Raw genomic sequence first — 18,563 nt, 5'->3', positions numbered from 1 at the left:
TCATTCATACGGAAAACAAAAATAATTAACAGTGCAGGTAATTACTTTTCTACGTTAAAGTTTCCTTGAACTAGTCAAGAGCAGTGATAAGTAACCTAATAAGTAATAGCAAATAACATTGATCAAAAGAGTACAATGAAACGTCCCTCCATCGGGATCCCAAACAGCGAGTGATTCACCACTATCAAAAAGTTGTACCAACACACATTGTACAAAACTAGTCCTTATACCCATGTTCACTCAAGCTATTGTGTATGTACTGTAGTTACCGTAAGCCCACCCTCCCCTGCTGTCCCCAATTATGACCATGACCTTAACCCATGTGGGTTTGTGGGTTTGTAAGCCAATCAGAAGTGTTCCTTCAAACTATTCCAATGGGGCTGACATTATTTCTTAATTATGACTTAATCAGCAGAACAGCCATCAAGCAGATAAATTGTCATGCGCTTCGTGCTAAAAATATCCAGTATTCTTTGTCCTCCAGCTCTCGGTATAGACAGCACTTGTGTGATGAAGCTGTATCTGCCAGAAAGCCAGTGGATCCCTCCGTTTTTGTTCTGCTGGCAGATTTGCGGAATTGACGCCCAAGAATGACTTAAACAGCATTGGTGCTTTGTGTACATATCTAGATATGTAAAAAGGCTCTATACAATAAAACTGTTCCCCAAAAATAAATTTCTGAGAAGAATCCAAGACATTTTGAAAATGTTTACATTGTGCATAACCTTTAAGAGTTTTTCCCTCTCTCTCTCTAGATTGTTTTTGTCATATCTTACATTGCCTCTACTTGTAGAGTAACACATGCCTAAATTGGTTGCATCTCCCCTTGACTCCAGAAAGAGTACTCTACAGTTTGATGCCTCAGGAAAACAATATGTTTTCTTTCATTTACAAAGCGGCCCTGCTACTCCTCTGAAACTCCACTGAGGTTTTTTCTCTTTTCCAAGATAACAGGATCAAGCAATCGTTTATAAAATTCCAAAGTTGATATCTGTAGCTGGAAAAGTTGACCTTGTTCTGTTTCAATAACAGAAATAAAAAGTATCCTTCTCTTTGTTTATTTTTTCATTTGAAATATTTGTTTGACTTTTTTCTAATTTCTTCTTTTATATCAAATGAAATTCTTCTCCCGTCCCAGCAAAATCCCTATTCCCTTAATATATTCACAGGAGTAGAAGTTATTCCACATCCGTTTGATCGGGCTGGGTGTGAGCTCTGGCATGTGCTGTGTGTTTCAGCGTCCATCCGTCTGGCTATACCCTGGTGGTGGAGTGTGAGTGTGGGTGGGGCAGGGTATGAGGCAGGGTGTTGTTCTGTGCACTACTGGGGAAGGTGTTGAAGTTGTGCAACGACTGGAGGCCCTGCATGGTGTTGGGGATCATGGTGATGGTGTTGGGGGTCATGAGGGGGATGTCGTCAGGTGAGCGGCGCATGGCTAGCGTGTAGTCTGGCGGGCAGGCAGTTCTCAGAACTACCTCGTGTGGATGCATAGCGTCGCACTCGTGGTCCAGGTCTGTGTGCTTCATCTGCAGGGACATGATCTCCTCCTCCTGTGTGTGCGCCAGGTCGTTGGTCGTGTTGCGCTGGGGGCTGCAGCGCCGATGCACGTCGTGCCGCCGCTTATCCTTCTTGTAGTAGAGGGCAGCGAAGGCCAGGATGTTGAGGAAGAGCAGCGAGGCACCCACAGCGATGGTGACACTCAGCTCAGTGGAGTAGTCCCTCTGATCCACCAGGAAGGGCTGATTCTGACTGTCCTGAGTCTCGGTGGGGAAAGGCGTAGGGTTAGGCCTCTTGGTGTTGACAGGGATCTTCTTTGGTGACCTGGGCGTGACCTCCGGTGGGGGGACCTTGGTGGTGGTGGAGATGATCTGGGTGACCTCGTTTAGGCTGTGGAGGTGGGGCACCAGCTCCAGCCACAGGTTGACCTTGTTGGCCCGGTAGTGCTCCTTGACGCGGGGTTTCAGGCCGATGTGGAGGTACAGCTGGTCTTTCTGGTTGTAGCGAGTCCACGCCACCTCCTCGAAACGGTTAGGCTTAGTGTGGATGAACTTGGTATCCTGGGGGACTGGCTGGTTAGGGTCACTGGGGAAGGGAAAGACAGGAAAGACGGGACTTAGTATGAGCAAAGCACCACTACAAAGCAGGAGGAATGCAGGCTCATTCCAGCAGAACGAGTACCATTTTCTGGGAATGGCATATGGAGCCAGTCAGAACACATCATAAACTGGCTTAACCATGCAAAGTGGAGGCATAAATCTCATTGGTGCCCTGTTTTATATGTCAATTTACTGTTATATATGTAGATCATTAGTATCTCGATGGTCCCTTTGGGCTCTTTGGCTGCTGAGGGAAAAAGCCATTGTCCCCCATTATGCTCCAAAAAACAATTACCTCCATGACTACATGCTTAAAGGCAAAGCAAAATATATATATATATTTTTTTTTCTATTGAGAATTCCACTATCCAGGCAACCATCATTTGTCATTAATTAACAGCATGTCTTTGAATATGGGATGGGGCAATGACACTCATTGATATGCTGTCCAACATAAAACATAAAAATGTATACAACATGGTATTCAATTCTTTAACTAGACAAAAATGTAACACACACACACACACAAGCTTGCTGGCATAAACACATTACAGCTTAAAATAGGTTTCAGTACCACACATACCCAGTTTTGGCAAAATTAGTCCAGTAAGTCATCACCACAGCACTGAGCATGACGTCGTTCTTCGAGAAGTTACAGGGGAACAGTTCTGTGGGACCAATCATGGGCAGGCCAAACACATAGGGGATCTCGTCACCGTGGGCTGCGTCTGCCCACGGGGGCACCTGCTCTGTCTGGCAGTGGTGGTAGAAGGCGTAGAAGTATGTTGGTGACCCAAAGCTGGAGTGGAGATCTGCTGTGGCCACGGCCGGAGCCACCCATTGGTGGTCAGTGAACAGAGCTAGTAGGGTCTTCCTCCTGGTCTCTGGGTTGTGTTTATCAGCCCAGTCCGTGTACATGAACTTTATGGTCTCACGCAGAATGTCTTTGCCCTCCGGGTAACCGTACAGGTCGTCCACGAAGCTGGACACGGCGTAGTCAAAATCATTGGCCTGGACGCCGTTCTCGTTATCTACGATGAGCTCCACAAACTTCAGGCCCTCGCCCTGGTTGACGCCCAGCATGATGTCATAGTTGAGGAACTCGCCCTGCTCCATGAGGATCTGGGGGTCGTCTGGGATCACATCTCCATCTATGACAGGCCCGAAGGCGATATGGTACCTGGCTGGCTGGATGTCCTGGTCCACCAGCTCCTTGTAGTGCTTCTTCTGCAGACACTCCACTAGGTCCACCGTTTCCTTCAGATTGCAGCCCACCTTCTTGGCCAACATGCGAGCGTACTTAGCAGGCTGGAAGCTGACTGCCCAGCTGGACAACGCAGTGCCACTCTGTGCTATAGCTCTCTGGAAAAGTCCTGCAGAGAGACAAGATACAAGCCAACCAGAGTCAGACAACACCTCATAATGTAGCATCACAATGCATCACACTGGGAAATGTAGTTGCCTGCTTTCCCCCAGAGTATGATAGAAAACAGACTATTCTTTTAGGGATACTATGGTTGGTGCATGGGCTTTTATGTGTCTTAATCATGGGTCCTATCATTGTAAGTCATTGATGATGCATGCTGTGATAAAATAATTGCCCAAAGTAATACTCTACTCTCTCTCTACGTGACCTGCCACTCAAGAGGAAATGCCACTGAAACTGTCATTACTAAACATATCCAAACACAGCATGATGTGTACTCACACTAAAATCTAAATGTGCACTTGTAGAGTTATGTGCACTTGAAGAGCGATTAAATTTGCTGGCAATAGACGTAACTCTCCTCACAACCTTGAAAATGTAAAAGTCAATTTGTCTAGCTTAGTTTATTGTGCAATTCCTGGGAGAGCACAGAGAGACATTGTCTCTTGTCTTGACAGACATCTGCATTGTTAACAGAGATTACTGCTTTACAAACAGTCAGACTTCTATTTCAGGGTTTGTTTGACAAGGTTTGTAGACAGACTTGTTACACAGTTACAATATCATAGGAATTATCATGACACGTATTGTTAATTCTGATGTTTTATAAACAAGAAATAACCTATTTTAAAGTACATGTATTTTTATCATTCTAATAACAAAGAAAACTTGCTTTAATTATCACATTTTCAAACATGTTGATATAAAATCTGTCTTTCGATCCAACCCACACAAAAAGATGGAAATGACAAAGTTGTAGGAGCAGGATTGATCATGCTGTGTCTGAAAAGTGTCATACTGTGGTATGAATATTAGTAGTTTTGTATTTAATTAATCTCTGAAGACAATAAGATTAGAGGGAGCAATACACTGACAAGATAACATTGATTGGGGCTCCCCTAAGAACGTGGATTAGGAGGTGAGATAGCGATACAATCCAAATAAAGTGGGTCTGGCGATCAGGTATGGAATACTATTAGAGCCCATATATGGTCAGTGCTTTAGTCAACTTTAACCTTTTCCCTGAGAAGAGTTTTACACAAATTAAAGGTCCTAGAAAAACAGGGAAAATACAAATGTATATATCCAGCTGCTAGGAAGGAAGGGAAAAGTAAAGAAGCAGGATTGTCTACGGTTCTTTGTGGTTGTGAGGCAGAGTGGCATATGAAATGTGGGGACTATGGCAATTAAAATGTATACATGAAGGATAGAGAGAGAGAGAGAATCAAAAGCACTTTACACAGGGGAAGATGTTTGGGGTTGGGGGTGCTGGGGGTACCAGTACTAGTCAAAAGTATAGACACATCTACTCATTCAAGAGTTTTTATTTATTTTCACTATTTTCTACATTGTAGAATAATAGCAAAGACATCAAAACTGTGGAATAACACATATGGAATCATGTAGTAACCGAAAAAGTGTTGAACAAATCAAAAAAGATTTTAGATTCTTCAAAGTAGCCACCCTTTGCCTTGATGACAGCTTTGCGCACTCTTGGCATTCTCTTATTAACCAGCTTCACCTGGAATGCTTTTCCAACAGTCTTGAAGGAGTTCCCACATATGCTGAGAACTTGTTAACTGATTTTCTTTCACTCTGCGGTCCAACTCCTCCCAAACCATCTCAATTGGGTTGAGGTTTGGTGATTGTGGAGGCCAGGTCATCTGATGCAGCACTCCATCACTCTCCTTCTTGGTCAAATAGCCCTTACGCAGCCTGCAGGTGTGTTGGGTCATTGTCCTGTTGAGAAACAAATGATAGTCGCACTAAGCGCAAACCAGATGGGATGGCGTATCGCTGTCGAATGCTGTGGTAGCCATGCTGGTTAACTTCTTGGTGACAGGGGGCAGTATTTTCATGTCCGGATGAAATGCATGCACAAATTCTACTGCCTGCTACACATCTCCAGAAGATAAGATATGCATATTATTAGTAGATTTGGATAGAAAACACTCTGACGTTTCTAAAACTGTTTGAATCATGTCTGTGAGTATAACAGAACTTATTTAGCAGGCGAAACCCAGAGGACAAACCATTCAGATTTTATTTTTTGAGGTCACTCTCTTTTCATTGAGTTTTCATTGGGAATCCAGATTTCTAAGGGACCTTATTGCAGTTCCTATCGCTTCCACTGGATGTCAACAGTCTTTAGAAATTGGTTGAGGTTATTCCTTTGTGTAATGAAGAAGTACGGCCATCTTGAACGAGGGTCACTTGAAGTGTACTGTTAGATAAGAAGCACATGACCAGAAAGCTAGCTTCAGTTTGTTTTCCTCCTGGATTGAACACAGATCATCCCGTCTTCAATTTTGTCTATTTTTTACGTAAAAAAATACCTAAAGTTGTATTACAAAAGTAGTTTGAAATGTTTTGGCAACGTTTAGATATTTTGTAGTCACATTGAGCAAGTTGGAACTGGTGTTTTTCTGGATCAAACGCACCAAATAAATGGACATTCCGTCGATATACAGTGGGGAGAACAAGTATTTGATACACTTCCCATTTTGCAGATTTTCCTACTTACAAAGTATGTAGAAGTCTGTAATTTTTATCATAGGTACACTTCAACTGTGTGAGACGGAATCTAAAACAAAAATCACATTGTATGATTTTTAAGTAATTAATTTGCATTTTATTGCATGACATAAGTATTTGATACATCAGAAAAGCAGAACTTAATATTTGGTACAGAAATATATAGTTTTGCAATTACAGAGATCATACGTTTCCTGTAGTTCTTGACCAGGTTTGCACACACTGCAGCAGTGATTTTGGCCCACTCCTCCATACAGACCTTCTCCAGATCCTTCAGGTTTCGGGGCTGTCGCTGGGCAATACGGACTTTCAGCTCCCTCCAAAGATTTTCTATTGGGTTCAGGTCTGGAGACTGGCTAGATTCTGTCTCACACAGTTGAAGTGTACCTATGATAAAAATTACACACATTTTGCAGGAAAACCTGCAAAATCGGCAGTGTATCCAATACTTGTTCTCCCCACTGTATATCGACGCAATTAATCGAACAAAAGGACCATTTGTGATGTCTATGGGACATATTGGAGTGCCAACAAAGGATGCTCGTCAAAGGTAAGGCATGAATTATATTTATATTTCTGCGTTTTGTGTCGTGCCTGCAGGGTTGAAATATGGTTTCTCTCTTTGTTTACAGGGGTGTTATCCTCATATAATAGCATTGTTTGCTTTCACCGAAAAGCCTTTTTGAAATCTGACATGTTGGCTGGGTTCACAACAAGTGTAGCTTTAATTTGCTATATTGCATGTGTGATTTAATGAAAGTTTGATTTTTATAGTAATTTATTTGAATTTGGCACCCAGAGAGGTTAAGTGTGCATTGAGTTCTAAAAAATCACCAACAGTGTCACCAGCAAAGCAACCCCACCCCATAACACCTCCTCCTCCATGCTTCCCGGTGGGAACCACACATGCACATGGCTCCGTTCACCTACTCTGCGTCTCACAAAGACATGGCGGTTGGAACCAAAAATCTCAAATTTGGACTCATCAGACCAAAGGACAGATTTCCACCGGTCTAATGTCTATTGCTCGTGGTTCCTGGCCCAAGCAATACTCTTATTATTATTAGTGTCCTTTAGTAGTCGTTTCTTTGCAGCAGGTCGACCATGAAGGCCTAATTCACGCAGTCTCCTCTGAACAGTTGATGTTGAAATGTGTTTGCTACTTGAACTATGTGAAGCATTTATTTGGACTGTAATTTCTGAGGCTGATAACTCTAATGAACTTATTCTCTGCAGCAGAGGTAACTCTGTGTCTTCCATTCCTGTGGAGGTCCTCATGAGAGCCAGTTTCATCATAGCGCTTGATGGTTTTTGTGACTGCACATGTTAGAAATGTTCAAAGTTCTTAAAATGCTCCATACTGACTGACCTTCATGTCTTAAAGAAAATGATGGACTGTCATTTCTCTTAGCTTATTTGAGCTGTTCTTGCCATAATATGTACTTCTGTATACCACCCATACCTTGTCACAACACAACTGATTGGCTCAAATGCAATAAGAAGGAAAGAAATTCCACAAATTAACTTCTAACAAGGCACACCTATTAATTGAAATACATTCCAGGTAACTACCTCATGAAGCTGGTTGAGACAATGCCAAGAGTGTGCAAAGCTGTCATCAAGGCAAAGGGTGGCTATTTTGAAGACTCTAAAATCTAAAAAATATTTTGATATGTTGAACACTTTTTTTTGATTACAACATGATTCCATATGTGTATTACATAGTGGTGATGTCTTCACTATTATTCTACATTGTAGAAAACAGCAAAAATAAAGAAAACAACTGAAATTAGTAGGTGTGTCCAAACTTTTGACTGGTACTGTATATATGTTTTTATTGTGATGTTTCAGGGGGTGCTGCCCCTACTTCCTGTGGCTATGTATACAGCCCTTCGAGAACAAAATACTCTCATCAACTTAAATCACACAGGTGGCATGCGACACTGAAAATGGAAAAAGTTGCAACCTCTGCATTATACCTTTGGTTGAATTGCTCCAACGGTTACCTTCAGAATAATGGGACAGGGTCAGGAGGTTGACACAGGAGGCGCCAGCCCCTGATCCGAAAACTGTTATTCGTAAAGGGTCACCACCAAAGAAAGCAATATTCTCGCTAGTCCAGCGCAGGGCTTGAATCAGATCAAGAAGTCCATAGTTTCCTTTGGAAGCTTGGTCCCCTGTGCTTAAGAAACCTGGAAGACAGAGAGTACAAAACAGAGAACAGATGAATAACCTGGGATGTCTCTAAGGTATGAACACAGAGCTGCTGTACATTCACATGCAAACATTGATTATACCTTACTCAGACTGTAAATACCCTATTTAGATAAAACTTTGCAAGAAAATCCACGTGAAGATTTTTAAGAGTCAGGTGTTTTACAGTGTTTGATGATTATTAAACATCTTTTGGAGTCTTCCTGAAAATGACTCACAGCACTCACATCAGACTCTTTAAGCACAGGACAGTTTTACATGCAAAACCAATAAGCGTGTGCATTTAATACTTTTAGCGATAAAAAAGGAGTTATTACTCCAAAGAGTCAATTTAGGGACGCTACGCTAAATATAATTCTGAAAATCCAATTTTGAGGCAGACAGATTTAAATCCATACCACATGAAAAATACTCTGTGGATAAAATAATAAAATGCAGTGATCTATAGATAGCATTATATGCAGGTTATCTCAGCTGCAGACCTGCAAAGGGAAACTCTTTAAGAATGCACCATTTTGTAGTCGGAACATGTCATATTGGCCTACATCATTCATAGCTAGAGTAGGTAGATAACAAGATATCTAGCCAATTAGCCTCGCCAACAAAAATAAAGTGTGCACCATATGTACCATAGAAACACATCAAAGTTGTGGATAATCATCAAAGCCTTGCAAAATAATATTGCGTTTTATATTTCTGAAGAAATAGTTAAATAAAGTATAGCGTGTGACGCTTTAGCTTATTAAAGATCCCACACTCTTACCCCAACACTGTTCAATTACTTAATAACCTATTCAAGATGTTATGTATGCTATGTGAATGCAAGATATGGTTCTGGGTACCGAGATTGCAGTAGTATCGAAATAAACACAGAAGCCTATTACCAGTTTAGTAACTTCTTTCAATATTATCAGAGGCATTGCTGGTGAATAGTTATGTTGCTTCACTTCAACAAGTCCTCTGAGTGTTGTGTAAGCAGTAAGGCCCGGTTCAATTAAAGGGAGAACCATCATTCTTCTCTGCTGTTTCATTCTGGGCCTATCCCACATGGTTCTGTCCAATTAAGGACTTGAAACACTGCAGATTAATGTGTACCCATATATAAAAGATGGCATCTGTGAAATATAACTGATTAAGTCCATGCATCCCAAAGGAGCAACAGTGGAGCCGTTTAATAGCAGTCCCTATTCCCTTACTCTCTGATTTCCATGCTAAAAGGTCCATTACCTGGGAAATCACCTTGGGAGTGCTTTCCCCTATAGCCCTGAGACATATTGTATTTCATCTTATGGCTCCTTTTCAATTTGATACTTTAGCTTCCTCACAGAGCTTTATATTGCTCACCATCTCCTATAGAACTATGCAGAGTCAATCTAGGTTGACCAATTCAGCAGTCACATAAAATGTATGCACTCATTAGCGTAAGTCGCTTTGAATAAAAGTGTCTGCTAAACGGCATATATTATTACATTACACAAGTATCAAAATGCGATCTCTAGCTCAGAACAAAACGCACATCCAAAGCATTGAGACCTGCAGTCAGAAAATTGACTTTTTCCATTCCATTCAAAGTTATTTATTTATTTTTGATTCTACATCAAGGCTAACCTCCTGGAAGCAACATACATCTATCAGAGATTTAGCTGGGCTGGGCTAGGATGGGGTGAGAATAAAAAAGACTAGGCATGGGCTTCAAAATTGTTAAAAACTTCACTGTTCTCAAAGGGATATTCAATGTCTGCTTTTTAAAAAATGTTGACACATCTACTAATAGGTGCCTATATTTGCGAGGCATTGGAAAACCTCCCTGGTCTTTGTGGTTGAATCTGTGTGAAATGTACTGTTCGACTGAGGGACCTTACAGATATTTATTTGTATGTGTGGTGTACAGAGATGAGATAGTCAATCAAAAATCATGTTAAACACTATTATTGCACAGAGTCCATGCAACTTATGTGACTTGTAAACCAAATTCTTACTCCTGAACTTATTTAGTCTTTCCATAACAAATGGGTTGAATACTTGTTGACTCAAGACATTTAAGCTTTCCATTATTAATTAATTTGCAAAACTTTAGAAAAACACAATTCCACTTTGACATTATGGAGTATTGTGTGTAGGCCAGTGACACAAAATATACATTTAATCAATGTTTAATTCAGACTGTAACACAACAAAATGTGGAAAAAGTCAAGGGGTGTGAATACTGTCTGTACATGCTCACTGTCGAGAGGGAACACAACACAGTCAATGAAAAAGATAGTGGTCCCCAGTTAAGTGAACAGTACAGACTGGTGTATGAAGATGTCCAACACCAGCTCACTCCAGACATACTGTGGTCTAAGATCAAGGAGCAAGCTGTATCTTACTGGGGTAGAAACATACAGTGACAGTGCAGATACAGCAACTCAATGCACAGATAAGATAGTGGACTAAAGCAGCGGTATCATATCCTCTCAAAGGTGAAATCATGAAGAAAGCATGTGTCGTGGAGCATTTTTCAAGGTGAAGTACTCGCTAATCTTGTGGCTATGGTACAGCGATGGATATCTGAAGGCTCAAGGAGTGATAGAGATGGTTTGCGTGTCAACCTTGTGTTTATAATGCTCTCTGGTCTAACATTGGGTTTGAACTGTGCTTTGTGAATGAATAAGCTAGGTAAAATGATCAGAGAGGGAGTCTCAACCGAATGATCTATGTTTGAATCACTAACTAGGTTCCCATACAATTGACGACAGATCTTCATATGAATATTTTAAAATCAGCATAAAAAATAAAATCTGCAAATGTTTAGTGGTGTGTTTCCACCAAACTGACTCGTTGCAGATACAAGTGACTGGTTGATGATGTAGTGCACACAAAATCTACTTTTTCGCTTAAGTTTTCATGTACTGAATAAAAGTCTATAGTTCAATGTGTTACCTTAGAATTTTCAACTCTACTGATAGTTTTGTCACAAAAACCTTTTCCTTAAATAGAAAATGTGCCTACTCTGGTCTGGCACGTACACTCTAGCCAACAGCTCACAGATACAGTGCGGGTAGGATGGTCTACATGATGACATTAATATGGATAAAAGTGAGATAATTTGTATTTGTCAAATGGCAGTCAAGCATCAATCAAGCATCAATCATCATATCACCAGAATAATACACTCGATATTTATTGAAAAGGAGCATCAAGATCACTGTGCACTTTCACCACCCTGTGAAGTTCATCTTAATTTATTTAATCTGCAGCCTAATAAATTGCATGGTTTCCCGAGTCATAGTGGGAGGACCACACACCATCGCGTGACTCAACATTTACTGAGGCATGATGGTTATTATATCAATAGTTGCACATAAAGGCATTTCCACCACAATTTCTCGCATAATTAAATTAAATTAAACACAAAAAGTTCCCACCATGTTGCACGAACAAGTTGGCATTTATAAAATTGTACCGAAGCTACCTGTTTCCATTACAGCTGTTGAGATGTTTTTTTATTCGATGTGACTTTACTCAGCTATAAAATTGTGGATGAAAACAATACTGAGGTGGACATTTCTCTACAATTTGAATACTGTTGAATGGTGTGTTTGTCATTTTACTGTAGGATATATTTTTGTTCAAACATGGAGTATAGGATTCAGTGTCATCCTTTTTGTTTTCTATATGGTGTATTTTCCTTTGATAGATGGGATATGTCACCGTGTGTCTGGGGTCGGCTTAAATCATATAATCGCAACCTAACCAAGAGAAAAGGCAGATGGAAAAATGGTTTACTTGTAATGCAGCTTTCTGCACGGTCTTGCCTCTAATCCTCTCCCACTGTCTTATGACTGCCAAACGAGAAAAATAAATCAGTCCATCTGTGTCACACAAAAGACCACTTAACATGTATTACATTCACAGCCAATGGCAGACAGTACCAAAAACCGCCGGTGAAAGGGCCATTAAAAAAAAAAATAGAGTTCACAGGTCCATCTCTTCGCAAGGAGTGTCTGCAGTCCCTCTAATTGCCATATCTGGAATTTGTGTAAAATACTAGAGGCTTTTATTATGAAACTTGCAGGGTTATGACAAAGCCACATCAGGCCAAGCAAAATCCTGATTGAGGGAAGATACCTCTATCCATCTAATAAAAAATTGCACATCTCAATAAAAGATCCAGAGAAAGGCATACTTTAATAATTTCCACTCTGAACACCATCAAAAGGCAAAGACGTTGAATTAATCTCCATTTTGGCTTGAGAGTCAGAGGGAAATAGAGAGAGGCAAGAAAAGGCGTAGAAGAGAAAGAGTGAGTAAAGTAAAATAGGATCCCTGATGATGAAAAAGCTGTCTTCGACATTATTCCCAAGTCCTTTCAAGGTGAGGAGACAGAGTGAGGCAACCATACTTGGCATGAGCTTGGAATGATACACTACATGACCAAAAGTATGCTCGTTGAACATCTCATTCCGAAATCATGGGCATTAATGTGTAGTTGGCCCCCCCCTGCTATAACAGCCTCCACTCTTCTGGGAAGGCTTACCACTAGATGTTGAAACATTGCTGCAGGGCCCTGCTTCCATTCAGCCACAAGAGTATTAATGAGGTCGGGCACTGATGTTGGGTGATAAGGCCTGGCTCGCAGTCGGCGTTCCAATTCATCCCAAAGGTGTTTGCTGGGGTTGAGGTCAGGGCTCTGTGCAGGCCAGTCAAGGTTTTCCACACCGATCTCAACAAACCAGTTCTGCATGGGCCTCACTTTGTGCATGGTGGCACTGTCATGCTGAAACAGGAAAGGTCCTACCCAAACTGTTGCCACAAAGTTGGAGGCACATAATCATCTAGAATGTCATTGTATGCTGTACAGTTAAGATTTCCCTTCATTGGAACTAAGGGGCCTATTCCGAAACATGAAAATCATCCCCAAACCATTATTCCTCCTCCACCAAACTTTACAGTTAGCACTATGCATTGGGGCAGGTAAATGTTCTCCAGGCATCCGCCAATCCTAGATGAGTCTATCTGACCACCAGATGGAGAAGTGTGATTCATCACTTCAGAGAACGCGTTTCCACTGCTCCAGAGTACAATGGCGGTGAGCTTTATACCATTCCAGCCGACCTTGGCATTGAGCATGGTGATCTTTGGCTTGTGTGCGACTGCTCGGGCATAGAAAGCCGTTTCATGAAGCTCCCGACAAATAGTTATTGTGCTGACGTTGCTTCCAGAGTTTGGAACTTGTTAGTGAGTGTGGCAACCGAGGACAGACAATTTTCACACACTATGCACTTCAGCACCCGGCGGTCCTGTTCTGTGAGCTTGTGTGGCCTACCACTTTGTGGCTGAGCCGTTGTTGATCTTATACATTTCCACTTCACAATAACAGCACTTACAGTTGACCGGGGTAGCTCTAGCAGGGCAGAAATTTGAGGAACTGACTTGTCACTGAGTCACTGAGTCACTGAGCTTTTCAGTAAGGCCATTCTACTGCCAATGTTTGTCTATGGACAATGTTTGTCAATGTGTGCTCGATTTTATACACTCGATTTTATACACCCGTTTCTGACTGGTTTGAAGGGGTGTCCACATACACTATATATACAAAAGTATATTTGGATGTTTGGCACCGTTGGCATTACAGAAAGAAACATTGTCCAAATGTGTTGCTACTGTATTTTCTTATCTGTAATATGTATTGTGCTAGAACAGCAACACATTCATACCTGCGCTCTTCATACACTAGTACTGGCATGGAGGCAACCACGGAGCACACTGATAAAACACAATGCATTCTTTAATTTAAAGATGCACACAGGGGTTAATTGGAGTTCTGTATTATGTTTTTTACGACCAGTAATTATTCAAATGCCACAGTATGCTCATGCTCATCCTTAGGTGTTCATAAAAACAAACCTAACGTAGCAGACATAAAATAAAGGCCTGAGCCAAGTCCCCACGTCCGTTTTCCAGTGGAAACGGAAGCTAGGTTGAAGATACTGTATCCCTGAAAACGGCGTTGTTAGTGGTTTCTGCCGACCTTGCATAGGCTACATATAAAAATGGTCGCTAATCAAGGAGATTCTCAACTTTTGACGATAGATGAGATCATAGTGCCTCATTTGGTTGGTTGCTTAGCTACGCTGAGATATACCCAGTATCTGGCCTAAAGAATCCCTCCATCCCCGCTTCCCTCCCTCAGTATTCTCTATCTTCCCAGGTACCTGGCCAGTCTGACTACTGGCTATTGCACAGAGGTTATCAAAAGCAAGTCTTCTCAGTCTTGACAGTCCTATTTATGACTTAAATTCCTTGAAATGAATAAATGTAAGACTGAAACTGCTGCTGTAGGCGAAATACACACGTGCTATAATTTCAATCTTCTCAACGTACCTTAAAAAGAAAAGACAGCACAATGTCCAAACAATTGATCTTCTTATTATACAAAAATAATATTCTGTCTGAATGACTGTTGGGAAGCTATTGGGGCTCTTGTGAGACTGAATATGAATCTAAATATATTATTTTATAATATAGAAAGTGGTTGATTTTCACAGGCAAAATGGATGCACATTCAGTATGTGGATATAGCATGTTAACATATGCATAGCCATTCCAAATGAAAACTAAGTCCAAACACAGGCAGCAGCGGAATTATAGGTAAATGAGAGAGATGAAAGTTAAATGTACATTTCAATAATGTGGAAGATAACAACATGTACATTTCAATAATGGGGAAGATAATCATCCTACAGTCAGGATGCTGCATTATTCTGCAAACATTAGCCATGTCAGATTTTTATCATACTAATGTCCCTGTCATATCCCATTTCAGTAGACACTGTGTGAAATTAACTTGGACGAAGCGTAGTGTTTGCTAATGTGAATGAACACATCACATAACTCCATGCTGAGACTGCTGTATCATTAGAAAAACTCCCTATTTCAACAAATGGGTCTAGAAAAAAAACCTGCTAGAAAGGTTCAGATGTTTAAAAAAAAATGTGTTCCACATTGTATCTGAGTTATATTCTCCCAGTTAGGTATAAACAGTGGTGGAAAAAGTAATACATTCTCATACTTGAGTAAAAGTAAAAAAATACCTTAATAGAAAATGACTCAAGTAAAAATGAAAGTCACCCAGTAAAATACTACTTGAGTAAAAGTCTAAAAGTATTATGTTTTAAATATACTTAAGTATCAAAAGTAAATGTAGTTCCTAAAATATACTTAAGTAATAAAAGTAAAAGTACAAATCATTTAAATTCCTAATATTAAGCAAACCAGACAGCACCATTTTTTTTTGACAGATAGCCAGGTCACACTCCAACACTCAGACATAATTAAAAAATTAAGCATTTGTGTTTAGTGAGTCCGCAAGTTCAGAGGAAGTAGGGATGACAAGGGATGTTTTCTTGATAAGTGTGTGATTTGGACCATTTTCTGTCCTGCTAAACATTCAAAATGTAACAGGTACTTTTGGGTGTCAGGGAAAATGTATGTAGTAAAAAGTACATTATTTTCTTTAGGAATGAAGTGAAGTTAAAGTAAAAGTTGTCAAAAAAAATAAAACAGTAAAGTAATGTAAACATACCCAAAACTACTACTTTAAGTAGTACTTAAAATTATTTTTACACCGCTGGGTATAAATGTATTAATATGAAGTAATTGTGATTGGGTGTGGTTGCTGTTGGTGGGGTTTCAGTGGATCAGAGATACTTTAATATACTCAGTTCCAGTTTAGGTGAACAGGGGAGACTAATGAAAGCTAATGCAAACACTTGCACTTATTCCACTTGGATAACTTTGCTTAATGTATGCGCAGGATCCACCTGAACAGAAACTTGAACACAGAGGCTGTTGTACAGAATCCACCTTAGAAAAGGATAAACTGAGGGACTAATGAACTAACAACAAATAATTAATATTTCACTCAATTTGTCTAGTTTTTCAGCACTAACAGAATTAATGGATTGGTATTTTGTAATGCACTCTGGGCTTTGTGAAAATGTGTGCAGAAAACCCAGTTACTCTAACACATTACAACATGCCATAATGTACCACTACTCAGTGCAAAATATTGTTCAATTACTTTAAATATTTGATGGTAAACGCTGTATGCTGCTCCTCCGAGAGAGGACATATTTCAAATGCCAATATTCTATCTGATATCCATTTACAGTGTACCTTCAGCTAAAGGAAAGAAAACACCCATGCTGTACTAACATGGCAACTTCTCTCTTCCATGTTAGTCGCTAGTGCAAATCAAATTACTCTATCAAAATTAAATGAAATCATGTACAAATGTCTTGCTATGCGTAAACATGTTTTCATTTGTGTTCAGCCCCCTCCCATCCATAAACAAATCCCTCACCAAGGCCATCAACTCCGTCCTGTTACTGGGTGTTTCGAGCTGCTGAACTGAATCCATGGGATGGTAAGTAGTGTGGTGTGTTAGCCAGCTAGGGCCCAGCACAGCAGAGTTGATGGGAGATGTAATTACAGCTTTGAACAGTGTGTGACTAAGCTGTTTCACAGACCACAGAGGCATTGTTTATTTTCCTTATAATAAGTAGGTCTAGACTCGATTCTAATTCATGACTAGAGAGTGGAAAGAAAAGATGCCCCACTTTATAGGGCCTAAAGAGGAAGTTATTTCAAAGCTGTTCCCATTTCTGTTGTATTGTTATGGCTCCTGCTGCAGTTGTTACAGTTGCAGTGATGTCATCAGGGATAGACAGTGCATGTGTTATGTAAATCATTGTGACTTGTGACTCAGCTAAATCCCTAGCTTATTGATAAATATCCATTGCTTGGAGGTCACACTTTTGCCACTTTTTAGTTAACCATATGTAAAGTTTAACAGAATCTACAGTATGAAATTAAATGGAATACATACTTGAATTTTCAAACTTATCAACACAATAAGAGCTACTTATGTGTGATGTTTTTCGTGCAGGTAGCAAGGATGTGGATCGACGTACACTGAGTGCACAAAACATTTGACATAGACTGACCAGGTGAATACAGGTGAAAGCTATGATCTCTTATTGATGTCACTTGTTAAATCCATTTCAATCAGTGTAAATGAAGGGGAGGAGATAGGTTAAAGAAGGATTTTTACGCCTTGAGACAACTGAGGCGTGGATTGTGTACTGTATGTGAAACATTCAGATGGTGAATGGGCAAGGCAAAATATTTCACGCTTAACAGTGTCCCAGATCAAGAATGGTCCACCACCCATAGGACATCCAGCCAACTTGACTCAACTGTGGGAAGCATTGGAGTCAACATGGGCCAGTATCCTTGTGGAATGCTTCTGGCACATTGTAGAGTCCATGTCCTAACAAATTGAGGCTGTTCTGAGAGCAAAAGGGGGGGGGGGGTGCAACTCAATATTAGGAAGGTGTTCTTAATGATTTGTACACTCAGTGTACTGTAGAATTATATTTCTATGTGAAACTGTCCCCAGATAAGGACAAAACTCCCATTAGAAAGCACTGTCTCGGAGATGGTTCCTGAAAATGACATTCATTTGAATCCCAGAGAGAAACCAGATGCATGTCGTATGAGGGTCTGCAGATTCCTCTCCCATCTCAATGGATTGCTGCATATGTGTGGAACCACTAGTGTACAACATGTACAACAAGCAATAGTGTACACACTCTGTACAACATGCATGCTAGCCCCAGACTGGATCCCTGCTCTCTTTGAAATGTGCCTCTCAGCAGAGCCACGCTTTCTGAGGCTGATCAGACTTGTTAGCCAGCTCCCTTTCTTAGGAGACATTTGCATACAGATAACAGGTCTGTGCAGACTAACAGGGGAAGAAGAGGAGGGAGAGAGAGAATAGGGAGAGACAGAGGGAGGGTGAGTCAGAGAGGAAGGGGAAAGAGACGACAAAGAGAGAGAAATACAGAAAACTGCATAGTAAGTGAACTTTGCATTAGCATACATTTTTCTGGCACCACACTGAAACATATTCCAAGGTCTGGGTAAAATGTAAATAGACCAGTTGTGGTTAAGATGGTGGTAGACTCATGACAACTGAGAAGGGAAGAGAAAAGATGCTGACCTGGTAACAGATCATAAGTCAACAGAGCACAGACTGATATTAGAGACTTCACATGGGTAATGATCCCAGGGCTGTCTGGGCATCACAGACATCACAGTGTCCGTCCCTTAGGAGTGCACAGAGCCACTCAAAAACCCTGAGACCTCATGGTAGGAACCTGCAAGCTGCATGCAAGGTCTTCCTAATGAGCCAAGGCAGAGCAGGAAATGATGTCGCGGCGCCTGCTCCCTCCTGTCATAAACAG

At 40.7% G+C, this 18,563-nt stretch overlaps 1 protein-coding gene across 1 annotated transcript in view; it reads right to left on the bottom strand.

The window, feature by feature from the left end:
• Positions 1–556: 556 nt before the first annotated feature.
• Positions 557–18,563, bottom strand: part of LOC139406634 (neuroligin-1-like) — a 290,759-nt gene continuing 272,752 nt past the window's right edge. The window contains exons 6-8 of the mRNA XM_071149467.1: positions 8,037–8,249; positions 2,680–3,469; positions 557–2,082 (exon numbers count right to left, since the gene is read on the bottom strand). Of these exons, the coding sequence (XP_071005568.1) occupies positions 1,254–2,082; positions 2,680–3,469; positions 8,037–8,249 (1,832 nt within the window). The 3' untranslated portion in view covers positions 557–1,253. The remainder of the gene's footprint in view (positions 2,083–2,679; positions 3,470–8,036; positions 8,250–18,563) is intronic.

Source organism: Oncorhynchus clarkii, chromosome 4, assembly GCF_045791955.1.
Source record: "Oncorhynchus clarkii lewisi isolate Uvic-CL-2024 chromosome 4, UVic_Ocla_1.0, whole genome shotgun sequence".
Classification (NCBI taxonomy): domain Eukaryota; kingdom Metazoa; phylum Chordata; class Actinopteri; order Salmoniformes; family Salmonidae; genus Oncorhynchus; species Oncorhynchus clarkii.
The sequence above is the reverse complement of the archived record's forward strand: the minus strand, read 5'-3'. Positions and strand labels throughout refer to the sequence as shown.